This window comes from Convolutriloba macropyga, chromosome 12 (assembly GCF_964194025.1).
Source record: "Convolutriloba macropyga chromosome 12, txConMacr16.3, whole genome shotgun sequence".
Classification (NCBI taxonomy): domain Eukaryota; kingdom Metazoa; phylum Xenacoelomorpha; order Acoela; family Convolutidae; genus Convolutriloba; species Convolutriloba macropyga.
This window is the reverse complement of record NC_134479.1, coordinates 204,032-219,935: the sequence shown is the minus strand read 5'-3', so window position 1 is coordinate 219,935 and position 15,904 is coordinate 204,032. Positions and strand designations below refer to the sequence as shown.

At 33.7% G+C, this 15,904-nt stretch overlaps 1 protein-coding gene across 2 annotated transcripts in view; it reads left to right on the top strand.

Annotated features, from left to right (window-relative positions):
- The window catches only part of LOC142351238 (116 kDa U5 small nuclear ribonucleoprotein component-like), a 664,445-nt gene that overhangs the window by 598,885 nt on the left and 49,656 nt on the right, over positions 1-15,904 (top strand). For both annotated transcript variants that reach the window (XM_075403381.1, XM_075403380.1), the window contains exon 11: positions 4,472-4,651. In XM_075403381.1, coding sequence (XP_075259496.1) covers positions 4,472-4,651 — 180 coding nt within the window. The remainder of the gene's footprint in view (positions 1-4,471; positions 4,652-15,904) is intronic.

The window sequence follows — 15,904 nt, the reverse complement described above, 5'->3', positions numbered from 1 at the left end:
AAGTTGTAATTAATGGTACTCCGTCTGATTGTTGTGAAATAGATACCGTGTTCCTGAAGGATCAATTTTGGGCCTTCTTCACTTTTTTTAAAAAATGACATTGGCTTAGTGTTGATTTTTTTTGCTGAAGATACTAACATAAAAGTTCAATTTAAATTATAAAAGCAGACATAGATAGTATAAGTTTATTGCGCGGAGAGTAACCTAGCTTGAAAAAGGTACCGCCTTTTTGGTTTCTAATTGATTAACACTTCAAAATTAAGCATTTCTGTAAATAACATGGAGAATGTTAGATAATAAGTTCTGAGCTGATTCTTGTGCAAACTAGTTTAACTAAACATTGTAGTAGCCAGCCTATCATAACTGAGACATTATATTCTTAGGAATCAATAAAATTCTTACTACAATTCAAATCTGTCACCGTTGTTTTATCCAATGTAACTGTTGAAGAAAGAAATTACGAAATTAATCCACTTAAGACAGAAAAAGATCCTTGTCATGGTATATTTTTGAGACACTCGTTTTAGAATATCTACGAGTTATACATATACGAGTTTTTTTTTTATCGGTTCTCAATTCTATCAATGATATACACCACAAAAGTTGTTGCAACAATTTGTTTCAATTGCAGTCGATTCACCTCAGAAATAGTGATGTTCTCTTTCAGGAAACATTTGTAAGAAATTGCAGTGCAATTCATTACCTTTTAGACGTGCTGAACTGTATAAGAAAACTGAAAATAATGGAGATCATTCACGCTAATTTGGACAATGGTACCATAGCTGAAGTGAGAAGTCTTTGTCATAAATAAAAGCATTATGAGCCATAAATATACTATGAGCTGATTAGATTCTTTTTAACTGCAGCAAGCAACGATATTGGAACATGATCTAGTTTTTTGAATTTTTGTTCGATTTTAATTTTGGTTTTTGCTATATTTAACGATACTTAAGTTTAACGATCGTATTGCAAGTCAGCTTACCTAGTCGATAATTTGTTTTGGGGAAATTGAAAAAGAAGATCTGTCTGATCTCGTTGCTTGCCAACGCGGTTTGTTATTTTCAATTATATTATACAGCAGCAAAATCATTTCTTTTTTTTCTGTAAGGGAACTGTTTTAATATTTTCATGTTTTCATTGTTTGAGGTGCCGTTCTTTAGAGTTTGAACACACTTAACTCACTAACACCCCTCCCCACGACTACATTCACCACCCATCATCCACCCTCCACCAACTCATTTCTTTACTTTTATGCTTCACGTTTGTAAGCATATTGAGCAACATTGTAATTTTACGTCAATTCGGCAGTTGAAAGTAGATAGAATTTTGGATGACCTTTATGTGCCAATCGCACGTGCTTTATGTTTACATGATTTAGTTATCATGTATGCTATGGCGAGTTTATAAATAGAAGTCTAGTGAGATTTGAATATGAAAAGTCACCATTACATACTATTGTTTATGGTGGTACTGGTACAGGAAAGACTTATTTTGTTAGGCAATACTTGAAGTTATACTGAGATCAAGAAAACAAAAATATAATCATAGTATGTAAAGATGAAAGAGATTGGATCAATCCAGAAACTGGCAAGCGCTATACCGAATTTAATATGTGTGATATAAATATGATCACATCAAAAAATCGCACGTGCTTTATGTTAACATGATTCAGTTATCATGTATGCTATGGCGAGTTTATAAATAGAAGTCTAGTGTGATTTGAATATGAAAAGTCACCATTACATACTATTGTTTATGGTGGTACTGGTACAGGAAAGACTTATTTTGTTAGGCAATACTTGAAGTTATACTGAGATCAAGAAAACAAAAATATAATCATAGTATGTAAAGATGAAAGAGGTTGGACCAATCCAGAAACTGGCAAGCGCTATACCGAATTTAATCTGTGTGATATAAATATGATCACATCAAAAAATTTGCCTAATTTCAAAAATAGTGTAATTGTTCCTGATGATATGGGTAATAAGTTAAATGGTTATATGGCTTATTATTTTACAGAAGGAAGACATCATAAAATTCAAATGATTGTAATGTGTCATAAACCAGCCCAGATAATTAATACAGCAAGAATGAGTTGTGATTCTAATTATTTAACAACTTATAATGGGGCAGATCTATTTAAAAATTTTAATGAAATATATAAATGTGAAAATAAGTTCTATGAAATAATTAATGACTTAAATAGTAACTACTATAATCGTACAGATGGAATGTCTGATGAACTTCGCTATGGTATGATTAAATATAATAAGAAAGACAAAACTTCTATTATTATTGATAGAAGTAGAACTATTATATATGACTCGAGAGTTGGTTTCCTAGACTTAAAAGCTCTTAGTTAAAAAGATAAATTAGATAAATTAGAAAGTGATGAGATAGATAAACTTATGGATTATATGAAACCACTAATGTTTAATGCAACAGATAGAAATACTATTAATACAGATAATTGTCAGTTCTACGTTAATAAACTTCTTACTTCAAAATTAAAATTCAGAATGATGTGAACTAAAGAAACAGTTAAAGCCGATGGTTTAAAGACAGTAGCAGCCATAATTGGAATCATGGGTACGTGCTTTTTTATATATAAATATATACCTCCTGATACAACAGCAAAAACTGCTGCACTTGTAGCAGCGGGTACAAGTTATATATTTAATAGAACAAATACTTTATTCAATTATGGTTATGGTGATGGGACTCCTTCCATGTTACACCATGGTGATGAGGACGTAGAAATTTGCTTAACAGGACGGGAAACCACTTACGAAGTAGATCAGCGTAGCTTCTTCAGAGATGGGACTTCGTCCGTGTTTCACCATGAATTTTTGAATAAAAAACTGGTACTTTAAACAAAAAGGGTAGAGAAGATTTAAATAATCTATATAAAAACAATCAAAAATTTAGAGATAAAATTCTAAATTTCGTTGGGTATAAAGCCGGATTGCTTAGTGATCAGATTATAGATAAAAGATATAAATATAATACTCTTTATACGTTGGGTAAGGAGTGCTTAATTAAGTTAATATGGTTAAGAGATAATACTAGATTTTTAATTATAAATTAGAACATAAGGATAAAATTAGTGAGTTTGCATGTGGGGATGAATCATTGAGTGGAATTTGTATCAGTGGAGCCGGTTGGTATGCCACGGACGGAGTCCATTCACATGAAACAAACTGTTCTAGTTCTGGCTTTAAGTCTAGTTCTATTTCCATTTCTAGTTCTATTTCAAATTCTAGTTCTAGCTCTAATTCTAAATCTAGCTCTAATCCTACTTCTATTTCTTGTTCTATCCCTAGCTCTAGCCCTAAGCCTAGCCCCAAATATAGTTTTAATGATACCAATATCAGATTTGATATAACAAATAATGTTTGTAATAAATGTGAGGTTATAAAACAAATACCATCTTTTGATAAAAAGAAATCAGTATGTAAAGAGTGCAATTCAAGAAAGGTTAATTGCGAATATTGTTCTTCTATTATTAGCTTTAGCGGATTGAGGAGTCATATAGAAATTCTCATAAGGATATAGATCTGGCCGGGGGCATTAATAAAGAAATAAAAGAAGAGCGAGAGTATTATAAATATTATTTTAGTTTCCAAATTAAAAGCCAAGGGTATAGATATAGATAATTTATTAGAAGAATAGATTGTTTAATTCATCTGTGAAGTAGGTTCCCTGATTAGCCGTATCATTAGTAATATTATAGGCCATATCATTAATAATATTATAAGCCTTATCATTAGTAAAATTATAAGCCAGAAATATAATTATAATAAAATTTTTGAAAAAATTGTGAGATAAACGTATGTCCGCGTGCCTGCGCATAATTCCGAGTAGGAGACTATGCGCAATCATGCGGGTTGGGGTTTATTTTTGATTAGTTTTTGTTTTTGATTGTGAGTAGAGTAGTGGATAAAACGGGAGTTACAGTCGACATATCGATTTGGCCCATTTCCCCGAATTCGTGAGAGGGAATGGGCTAAATGGGGCTGGTGGCTCGAACCCCCGTTTTATCCACTACTGTTTCACTCGTCTGTCATTCTGCTCAAAGTCCTTTTAAACAGCAGCTGCTCAGCAAAGCAATTCAAATATGAAGAGAGTCAGTATAAAAAAATCAAAGTCAGAAATTGAAACGGGATAAACCCATAAAGCCCAATTTTAGATACCCGGTACTTTGTTCTCATAGGTTTTAGTTACTATCTATAATGCTTATTGGTATTGATGCTAGACCCTGTAGCCTCTCACTGAGAGACAGGAGTATGTTCAATTACGAAATGACATCAAAATAAATCGCACTTAAAAATGTTTTCATACAAAAATCAATTTTTTTTGATATTTTTTCTTTCAATCCCAATAGATTTATGGGAATCAACGGCGGCTATTTTCCGGCAATCTGCCGGGTATGTTTATTTGTTTGAGCCTTGTTTGTTTGTTGTCTGGATAGGTGATCAGTATCTCGTGGAATAGAAAGAAGCTGGGTGAGTTCTTCCAGTTCAAGTATGACTGGGACTTGCTGGCAGCTAGATCAATCTGGGCATTTGGCCCTGATGCGGCTGGTCCCAACATCCTAGTGGACGACACTCTCCCCTCAGAGGTGGACAAGGCACTCCTCAACTCCATCAGGGTTAACAATCTTTCACATCCCCCCGCTCCTCCCCCGCCACCACTTCTCATAGTATTCTTCATCTGTGATTACTGAATTTGCATGTATTCGTAAGCCTGAACAAACGTCAAAAGCGGAGAGAATTTTTGAGATTTTTGTTCATTCGTTCTTCTGGGACAGAGCGAGTAAAATTTCTGCTTAGCGAGAGAATTTTTTTTGAACACGTGAAGCTTGTTTTAACTCATTTCATCCTCAAAGTGTTTTTTTTTTCAATTATTAATAGCCGCCGTCAGCCTCTCAAACGGCTATTATTTAGGCGCTGTCTTTTTTTAAGGATCTGTCCACACATTTTTATAATTTTTGAAGTCACGTCAAAACAGGAAGCGGAGCGAAAAAGCGAGTGGATATGCGGCGTGAAATTTTTTTGCTCTAATTTTAAAGTAGAGTGAGAAAACGGTGTTTGAACAAAAATTTGCCTTCTCGCTAGTGGTTTTTTGTTCACATGCGGCAATTTCATATAGATTTTTTTACTGTTTTTTGATGTTTTAGATCGGATTTTTTTCTAAATGGTTTTCCCAATCCTTGCATAGGTCATTCTAGGCCTAGTTTTTTTGTTTGAACAGAATTTCATTTTCTCGCTATTGGTTTTTTGCTCACATGCGGCATTTTGACATTGACTTTTTGTTCTTTTTCTAAATTTTATCTGATTTTATTAGAAATGTTTTACCTAATTCTCTCCTAGTCCGTTCTAGGCCTACGTTTTGTTTAGTCTATGAAAATTGTACGTCAGGACTTGTCCTACTGTTTTTAATTCGCTTTACCTTTTGATCACGTTTTTCGTTTTACATAAGTCACGATTTTCACGTTTGAATTCTTACTTAATTCACTCACTGTTTCAACTGAATCGATTTTAAAATTCTTTCAAGCATTGAATTACGTAATTTAGTGAATACGTTCAATGCCAAAAAAGCAAAATCAGAAGAAATTGGATAAACCGATCATTAAGCCCTGTCATTACGTCTTTTTCAATTAGGTTATCAACGTTCATTAGAGCGATTGCTAGCTGATATTAGTATCGAGCTTAATGCCCTTCTTTTTATTAGCTGAAGTAAGTATAGGTTTGAAATCTAACCGACACTGCACTCTGAATTAGAACAGGTTTTGAAACTGAGGAAAAAATTTTGTCAGTTTCTAGCCTTTCTTTTTTCTTTTCCCGTTTCAATCCCGATGTGCGTCTAGCGCGTCGACGGCGGCTATTTTCCGCCCATCTGCCGGCTAGGTTAGTCACTGGTAATTCTAAATTAGGAAGCAATTTTGAACCTATGAAACAAATATTGGACTTCTATATTCAATTGTTAGCCGTTTCTACCCTATTTATAATTTCTATGGATTATGATTTTTTTTATTAAAGATGGTATTTTTAGAACATTCGGTGGCGATTTTAGTCGATTGGTGTTCAAATTTTGACTTGAATTTAATAAATGAAAATGGCGATTAAGTAATCAAATTTGATTAAATCAAATTTAGGTCAATTTTTGTTTTTGGATTTTACCGTTTGTCTATTTGTAAGCGCTAAATTGTTCCTTGTTCAATTTTAATTGGGACAATTCCATGAGTTTTTTTACTAAGAAGAAACACTAGATTAATTGATAACGCAGTTTCTCTGAAACAAAAAATTTTTGTCGTTTTGTTCGTGTGTCCTGTGTTGAGTGGGTCCCTTATCGAACAGTAAATTTTTCAACGGTTTGTACTAATTGGTTAATGCGAGCTTGGGAGGTAGTATCTCTTGGACATTTATGTAAAATTTTTTCTTAGGTTTGATGTTTAATTGCTCTCATATGAAGTTTGTAGCAGCTATAATAATCCTGTGGTCTTTTTAATGCAGTTTTTTGCTTGACCGGTTTTTGTCTATTTTTTGGCTTTTCGTCATCAAGAACGGCTGAAAAGTTTTCATGGAGCATTAGGTCCAAGTTCATTAGAGCGATTGTTAGCTGATATTAGTATCAAGCTTAATAGCTTTAGGTTTAAAAGCTGAATTAAGTATAGTTTTAGAATCTTACTGAAACTACTCACGAATAAGAACGCTTTTTGAAACTTACGAAAAAGTTTTTTCAATTCTATCTTTTTTTGCTTTCAATTCCGGTGTGCGTCAACGGCGGTTGTTTGTTTTACATTGGTTTTTGAGCTGCGTCGTTAACTTTTTGAATTTTTATCGGTGTCCTTGTCTTTCTGTTTTATATAGCAGGCTAGTCTATTTCTCAGATATTCCGGCAATCTGCCGGTTGTTTCTTATTACAATCCAAATTATTGGGGTTGTATTGTTATGTTTCCTTTTTCACATTTAAAGAATTTGAATTTTATTGGTTTGCTGTCTTTTTTCAGGACCTCTAAACACTTCTTTTGTTACCTTTTTTCTTGTTAAAAGCCGCCCTCATCTTCTCAGCCGGCTATTATAGCGCTCCTATTTTTTTACTTCGTCGAACTTTTTTTCGCTTTCCCATTTTGCGCTTTTCGACATTTTGCGTGAAATCTTTTTGACTTCTCTTGGCTAGTTTCACTCTTCTGCCATTCTGCTCAAAGTCCTTTTAAACAGTAGCTGCTCAGCAAAGCAATTCAAAATGAAGAGAGTCAGTATAAAAAATCAAAGTCAGAAATAGAAACGGGATAAACCCATAAAGCCCATTTTTAGATGCCCGGTACCTGAACTTTGTTCTCATAAGTTTTAGTTACTATCTGTAATGCTTATTGGTATTGATACTAGACCCTGTAGCCTCTCACTGAGAGACAGGAGTATGTTCAATTACAAAATGACATCAAAATAAATCGCACTTAAAAGTGTTTTTATACAAAAATAAATTTTTGTTGATATTTTCTTTTCTTTCAATTCCAATAGAGTTATGAGAATCAACGGCGGCTATTTTCCGGCAATCTACCGGGTATGTTTAATGGTTTTGACGCCATTGTTACAAATTGGTTTTAAAAAAAAGTCATGCTGGAATGTGAAAAGGAGCTAAATTGGAGTTGTTAAGAGGAGTTTTTTTCTTAAATGCTTTTGAAAGTGAATTCAATGAATGGTATTTAAACAGATTTGCGGTTTTTGAGAGCCATTTTTTGCTCACGTGCAGCAATTTGACTTCTGTTTTCGTTGTTTTTCCTTTCGTTTTCTATACAAAGGCAATACATATAATCTAATAATGCTTGGAGACAACTAATGATTTTCAAAAACTGAAGATATTTGTCCTCATAAAATAGAAATAATTCATTTTCACATTTTGCCTGATTTTGTCGTTCGTTTTGTTTTGTCATTTCGTCTTATCAATGATAGGTCTAAATAGTAATTTTGATGCTTGTTTAGAATAATGCGCTGATCTAAGTTGAAATTTATGGTTTTGACGACAAACTGTTTTTGAAAAAAGTTTTGTTGCTCTTGGGTTTTTGCTGCGGTGCTCTTGGTTTTTTTGTTTCGTTGCGGCTCTTGGTTTTTTTCGTCGTCTGGCGCTTTTTTCGTTCTACATTTGTTCACACAGCAAAGCTGAAAAAGTCAAATTTCAGAATGACTTCTTCCACTCACTAATGGTTTTTGCGCGCGTGTTGTCATTTCTCACTCTCTCTAGCAATAGTTTTTTGCGTAATTAGACTTTGATCAAAAGTGACTTACCTCACTCAATAACACTTTAGCACTTCAAAATTTAAGTTTATATTGAATTAGTTTCAGGTCAAAGGAACTCATATATGTAATAAAGGTCCCTATTAAAAGGCTCCTGCGCAATGAATTTTAAGAAGCTTTTTTTAATCTATCGTTGAATTTTTGTACATAGTTTTTTGAGCGGCGTCGATAACTTTTGATACGGCACACAAGTCTATTCTTTCGCAGCTATTCCGGCAATCTGCCGACTATGTCTTTAATAACCACCGTCGGCCTCTGAACGGCTATTATTTACGTGCTCTCCTTTTTTAAAATTCGCTTTACTTTTTGATCACTGTTTTTCTTTATACACAAGTCACGATTTTCACGTTTGACTTCTGACTTACTTCGCTCAATGTTTCAACTTTATGGATTTTAAAATGTTTCACGTATTGAACTACGCAATATCGTGGATACTGTCGAAACCATATAAACCGATAAAGCCCGGTCACTAAGTCATTGAGAATTAGGTTATCGAAGTTCATTAGAGTGTTTGCTAGCTGACATTGGTATCAAGCTTATTAGCTTTCAATTTCGGAGCGGAATTAACTATAGTTTTAGAATCCAACAAACTGCACGCCAAATTTGAACACTTTTTGACACTGAAAAAAGAAAAAAAATTAGCGAATTTTTTTTTGAACCCTGATGCGCATCAAGCGCGTCAGCGGCGGCTATTTCCCGGCAATGTACCAGTTATGTTTGTTCTTATATTTCTTTTTTCTAATTTTTCCTTTGTGTTTTTCTCTTTTAGTCTCATTACGGACAGCGCTTAGAGGCTCTCAGATGCGTCTCATTCTCATCAATTTTTTGCATATAAAATAGTTTTCACTGCTTTAAAACTTCTCACTTGCTTATCACTTAAACATTTCTCACTTGCTTTCAAAAAATAATCTTTTTTAGATTCTGCTCTTTGTTCTCTTACATAATCTCCTTAACCATAGTTCTCTTTGGCTTTTTTAGTGGAAGATTTTAGTTTCTTTTCTTTAAAAAATATCAAAGCTGCAGGTTTGAGCAACTTTGACTCGACTTGTTATCAAAATTTATTCGAGATTATTGAATTATAACCGTTTTTGTATTTATTTTTCATTGTCCTGTTATTACTCTATTTCATGATAGATCTTATTTGCTCTGCAAGTATACATAGTGGAATCTATATACTGGCTTAGTTTTGTGGCTTACTTTTTAATTAGCTTCGATAACATTTGTTTTCGACTGTTTTTTACTGATTGATGACAGCTTTTGTTGCTCTTTTCGTTGTGTTCACTCATTTTTATTTAATTTCAACTTATTTTCATTGAGATTCGTAAAAATATTTTTCGCCAAATGTCGTTTGTTGTTTTTCTAATTTGTCTTCAGTGCTTTTCTACAGAATTGGTTTTTGCTGTCAAATCTCACATTATGTCAATGTCTTTTGAGGTTGACGGTGTTGGGAATAATAACTTCGATAACACTATTTTTCTAAAAGAAATGAAATGAAGTTGTTTTGTTTACTTTCGTGGAGTTCTCAATATCTGCGTTGTTTGTTAGCAGAGGCTGTTTTTCCAGTGTGCTATTTTGTTTTCAGTGGCTTTAGTTCTTCGAATTGTTGTTCAGGACCCATCATGCTATGTTTTTTGCACATTTTCGAATTTATTCAAACATTTTCATGATTTTTTCATCATTTTGGAGTGATATTGGTCACCTTACAACAGGAGTAAAGCAAGTGGTTTTGCGGAGTAATAAAATGATGTTTGAACAAAAATTTATTTTTTCGTTTGTAGTTTTTTGTTCTTGAAGTTTTTTGACATTGATTTTTACTGTTTTCCTACTTCTTGATTTGATTTTGTTTCCCAATCCTTTATAGTGCCTTCTAAGTCTAGTTTGTGAAATCTTTGATTTCTCTATTTTTTTAAACAGCAGTTGCAGGGCAAAGTAATCTAAAATAAACAGTATCAGCATCGAAAAACACGAAATTTTATACTAATTTTCACAATTTTTTTCAAGCTTTTTGAAAATTTTTGTCGAGGTGTCAATTTTTGTGGTTGTCAGTTTGTTCGGCACTAGGTGTCAAGGAACCTCATCTAGGGTTTTATAATAGGTTGCTGCATAGTTTCTAGTGGTAGTGGAATTGTTTCAGCATTTTAACATCGCGAATTTTTTTTAAAACAAATTCTGCAATTTTCTTTTTCAATTTTTGACATTTGTCTTTATTAAGTTGCTTCAGCCTAAAATAAAATCTGCGTTAGGTTTTGATAGTAAGTTATTGGAAAAGTTTTCATGGCCAAGGATTAGTTTTCAACTTCTATTATCACCAACTTTAGCTGTTTTTTTTATTTTTCGTCATTTTAGATTTTATTTTTTTTTGTTATTTAGGGTTTTACAGTCTCAAGAGCTACATAAACTCCTCTGGGTTTTGGTTGTAGGTTACTGCTTAGCTTCTAGATATAATGGAATTTTTTTCAAGATTTTGATATCAGCATTTATTTAAAAATATTTGCAATTTTTTCAAATTTTTGAATTTTTCTGAACTTTTTTCCGGCACCAGGGTCCTACGGCCTCCTCCAAGTTTGATGAAAACTGTAGCATAGTTTCTGGAGTTAATGGAATGGTTATCAATATTTTACTGTCTCCAGCTTAGAGGACAGATAATCAAATTACCCAGATCTTCCATTTCAATCTGCTCACGGTATAAATTTTGTGGATATTTCAAAATTATAATGTTACTTGATACAACTAAGACTATTTTAAATATATGAATTTGAGGAGGGGCTTGTTATGATGGCTTGTAATTGTTGTGGTCAGCAGTTTTAATTGTTAATTGCTCTCAAACGAAGTTTGTAGCAATTATATTAGTCCTGTCGGTCTTTTTTTATGCGATTTTTCGCTTGACCGATTTTTCGTCTGACGCTTTTGACTTTTCGTCCTCAAAAACGGGTTAAACAGGTAGCGCCCAGCGGGCATTAAGTGCTCTTAGAGCCTTTCAGCTCTGTTTCAGCTCAAATTGTTTTGGAGACTTATACTTATGGTGTGAGGGGCGGTTCTTAGAGGTCGAAGACACCCTAACTGGTGGACCCCCCTCTATTGCCCCTACCCCCCCCCCGCCACTGCGATGTTGCCCCCACCCAACTGTTGCTCTCACCAACCTCTTCCCCATCAGCCCGGGTGCACCCCCCCCCCCCCGTTGCTACCATCGAACAACAATTTTTTTCAAGCTTTTTGGAAATTTTTGTCATTGTTTGAGTTTTTTCAGCCTTAGGTGTCAAGTCATCTCCTCTAGGGTTTTATAATATGTTGCTGCATAGTTTCTAGTGGTAGTGGAATGGTTTCAGCATTTTAACATCGCCAATTTTAGCATTTTTTTAAACAACTTTTTTTAAATTTTTGACATTGTCAGTATTAAGTTTCTTCAGCCTAACAGAAAATCTCCGTTAGGTTTTGATAATAAGTTATAGGGAAATGTTTCATGGCCATGGATTAGTTGTGAACTTCTATTATCACCAATTTTAGCTGTTTTTTTTTAATTTTTCGTCATTTTAGCAGATTTTTAAATTTTTTTTGTTATTTAGGTTTTTACAGTCTCAAGAGCTACATAACCTCCTCTAGGGTTTTATTGTAGGTTACTGCACAGCGTCTAGATGTAATGGAATGTTTTTCAAGATTTTGATATCAGCAGTTTTTAAAAATATATGCTATTTTTTCAATTTTTTGAATATTTTTTTTCCGGCACCAGGGTCCTAGGGCCTCCTCCAAGGTTGATGAAAACTTTAACATAGTTTCTGGAGTTAATGGAATGGTTATCAATATTTTAATGTCTCCAGCTTTAGCAATTTTTTGATAGTTTTTCAAATTTTCTGAAATTTGTTTTTTGTTCCAAGTTTAAGGATCTTTATGAGCCAGTGAATCTATTTAAAGTTTCAAATAGGGATACTGGATAGTCTGTTGAGACGATTAAATGGTTTTCAAGATTTTCAGCAAGATTTTGTTAAAACTTGCAATTTTTTTCAAAATGTTTGAGCATTTTTGTCCTTTTCTGAGTTGACATAATTCCAGAGACAAAATTTAGTTTTGAACATTTTCACTGCAAAATCTTGACGCTTTTCTTTTAAATTTTGCAATATTTTGCAAATTTTAAAATATCAGGTTCTTATTTGATTTTTTTACTAACAAGGCTAGAAAACTAAAAGTTGCAGAGTCGAATCAAGCTAAAGCTAGCCTCACTATAGCGTGGCTTGCTACTGACGAAGTCAACCGCTCGCCGGTCGTTTGAGAGCAATTCTCCCGACGTTAGTCGGCTATGTTTATTGTTTTCTGTTCCCTAAATTTCAATCGGTGTTATGGGAATCAATTTGGGCTATTTTCTGGCAATCAGCCGGGTTCGTTTGTTTAATTGCTCTCGAACAACGTTTTATTGCTCCAGTCGAAGTTCGTAGCAATTATTGTAAACGTGTTGGTCTGTTTTTAATGCAAATTTTTCGCTTGGCGGTTTTTGTGCTTTCCTTCTAGAATATTCTTTGACTTCTCAAGTGACTTTTTCACGCTTTCGTTCTTCATTTGTGAGTGATCTCTATTGTTCTCACTCTGACGTAAAGCTTGTTGCTAAAATAAAATCGATTTCAGCATAGCAAAAAAAGGGCCTTACAGCCGGGTGGTCAGGGCTTCTGGTGAAGGATCGGGACGTTCTGGTTCGAATCCGGGCGTGGTCAACTATTTTTGCGACCATAAAGAAAAATTGATCTCGGCTACAGCCCCTTAATTGAAATGCCTTGCCTATCGTTCGAGAGCAATTCTTCCGACATTAGTCGCTTTGTTTTTTTTCACTTAATCAAACATAAATATTTAAGCATAAACTTGAGATCACCTGCTTTCCAATTATTTCTTGCGTTTTACATTTTCTCCATTTTTGTTACTTTAAAACCCATTGATTCGCACAAAGGGGTGTAAGCATTTAATTGCTCTCGAATGAAGCTTGAAGCGATTATTTATTGCTCTTGAACGAAGTTCATAGCAATTATTGTAAACGTGTTGGTCTTTTTTATGCAAATTTTTCGCTTGACCATTTTGCGCTTTTCTTCTAGAACATTTTTTGACTTCTCAAGTAATTTTTTCACGCTTTCGTTCTTCATTTTTGACTGATGTCTATTGCTCTCGCCCTTAAGGGACTTTTGCAGTATAGGATTAGGATATCCCAAGTGGTTAACGTGTCTGTGGCGGACTCAGGAGGTCCTGGGTTCGATTTAAAGCCTAGCTTCGATGTGATTATTATAATTAATTAATGGTTAACCGTTTTTTTTATTTTTGATGTAGCTTGATTGCTTTCAAAGTCGATATTTTTCAAACAAAGCGACTTTCGACATTTTGCGTTTGAAATCATTTTGAGTTCTCTTGGCTAGTTTTATTCCATTTGTCTCTCAATCTCCTCAAAGTTTTCTAGACTGCAGTCGCTCAGCAAAATAATCTAAATTGAAAAAAAGTGAATATCGAAAAAAGAAATCAAAGATAGAAACGGGATGAACTCATAAAGCCCAATTGTAGATGCCCAGTATTTAAACTTTGTTCGATTCGATCTTAGTTACCGGCTCTAAGGATCACTGCTAATCGTACTAATCCCTAATATTTAATAGTTTCAGTTCTTGGCTATGTTGTTTTTTTGACTCTGGTACTATTCATTTTCAAAAAATATGAGTTTTTGAGTTTTACGAGAATTTGGTGTTGTTTTTGTTATCATTTCATCTGATTAGTAACAGATATCACAAGTTGCTAAAAGGGACTATTGGAGAGGATTGACTGCTGTTTTTACTCTTTTTATCTTAATTTGTTTGTTGAGACTTTTTTCCTCAGACTGCACCGAACGGTTTATATGACTTTTACATTATTTTGCTATAAATAGTTAGCGAGGTTTTGAGTTTCTCCCCTTTTCGTGATTCTTTTTGTTGTTTTGTCCCTTAGTGTCATCAATGAGCACTTTATAGCCACCGTCAGCAACTCAATGGCTTTTTAATAGCCACCCTCATCTTCTCAGTCGGCTATTATAGCGCTCCTATTTTTTACAATTCAAACAATTTGAAATGTATTGGGGCGCTGTCTTTTTACGACTCGAAGAGGAGTATTGGAGAAGTCCGTTTTTTTTTAAAATCAATTTTATTGGAGTGAATTTTGAAGCGGGAAATGAAACACGCGATAAAATTTGGAGTGATTTTGTTGCTGAACAAAATGAAAAGTGCAGCGAAAAGAGAGTGGGTTTTTTGTTCATATCGCTGTTTTCTAGAGAGCGAGAATTTGAGGTGTGAAAAAAAATTCTAAGCGAGCGAAATTTTTTAATCACGTGCGGCATTTTAAATCATTTTTTTTTCATTTATTTTGGTTAAGAGGTTTTGTTATGATTATGTTTTAATTTTAGGCCGGTGTTCGTAGTAGTTTGAAGTTTTCGGGCAATTCATATGAATTTTATGATAATTCGGAGGTTTTAATGTATTTCGCTTATTTTCGGGCTAATTTTTGCGTTTTTGACGATTATTTGGTTTTTCTGGCTCAAATGGGTATTGAAGAAACCCCTTAGACTTGAGCAATAATATGATAACAATTGGATACAGTTTTTTGGGTAAGAATCGTTTTTTTTTGTTGAGAAATATGACAAAAAAATGAAGAAAAATTGGATCTATTTTTCTAAATTTTTTGCAGTGTTTTTTTTTCTGTTTTTAGACCAAGTTTGATAGCCTATTATGATTTGCCTATTGTTTTGCGATCATCTGGATACCCTATTGGATTTATATGCTTTTGAAATATTAAAAAATTTAACTTTTTCCAGTTTTTTAGTGAAAGTTTTTCTCCATAATTTTCCATAATTTAGCCTCAAGTTTTTTAAAAAAAAAAATTCAAGTAAGTGGTTTTATTAAGTACTCGTGGTTTTGATGTAGTTATTTTGGCAGAGATAGTTTTTTCAGTAACAAAATTTCAGTAACAAAATTTCAGTAACGGGATCTTAGTAACAAAATTTGATCAGATTTTTTATTCATATTTTATCAGATTTGATTTTGCTTTTACTTTTTGTTTCATGGTCTCGTTTCAAGATAATCATAAACTAGTGAAGGCACGTTTTGTTTGATGAGTAGTTGGATGGCGTTCAATTGGATTTTCACTTCGAGTTAATTCCGGAATTCTTCCGGCTATGTTTTTTTAAGATCTGTTCACACATTTTCATGATTTTTGAAGTCAAATTGGAGTAGTGATTTTGGTCACGCCGGAACAGGAAGTGGAGCAGAAAAGCGAGTGGTTTTGCGGCGTGGATTTTTTTCGCTCTAAATTTGAAGTGGAGTGAGAAAACGGTGTTTGAACAAAAATTCGCTTTCTCGCTAGTGGGTTTTTGTTCACATGCGCCAATTTCGTTTTGATTTTTACAGTTTTTTCAATTTTTTGGATAGGATTTTTTTCTAAATGGTTTTCCCAATCCATTCATAGTCTTTTATAGGTCTAGTTTTCTGTTTAGTCAATGAAAATTCTTTGAATTGTACGTCAGGACTTGTCCTGCTATGTTTTTTTACTTCGTCGAACTTTTATTCGTTTTACCATTTTGCCGCTTTTTCAGCATTTTGGCGTGAAATCTTTTTGACTTC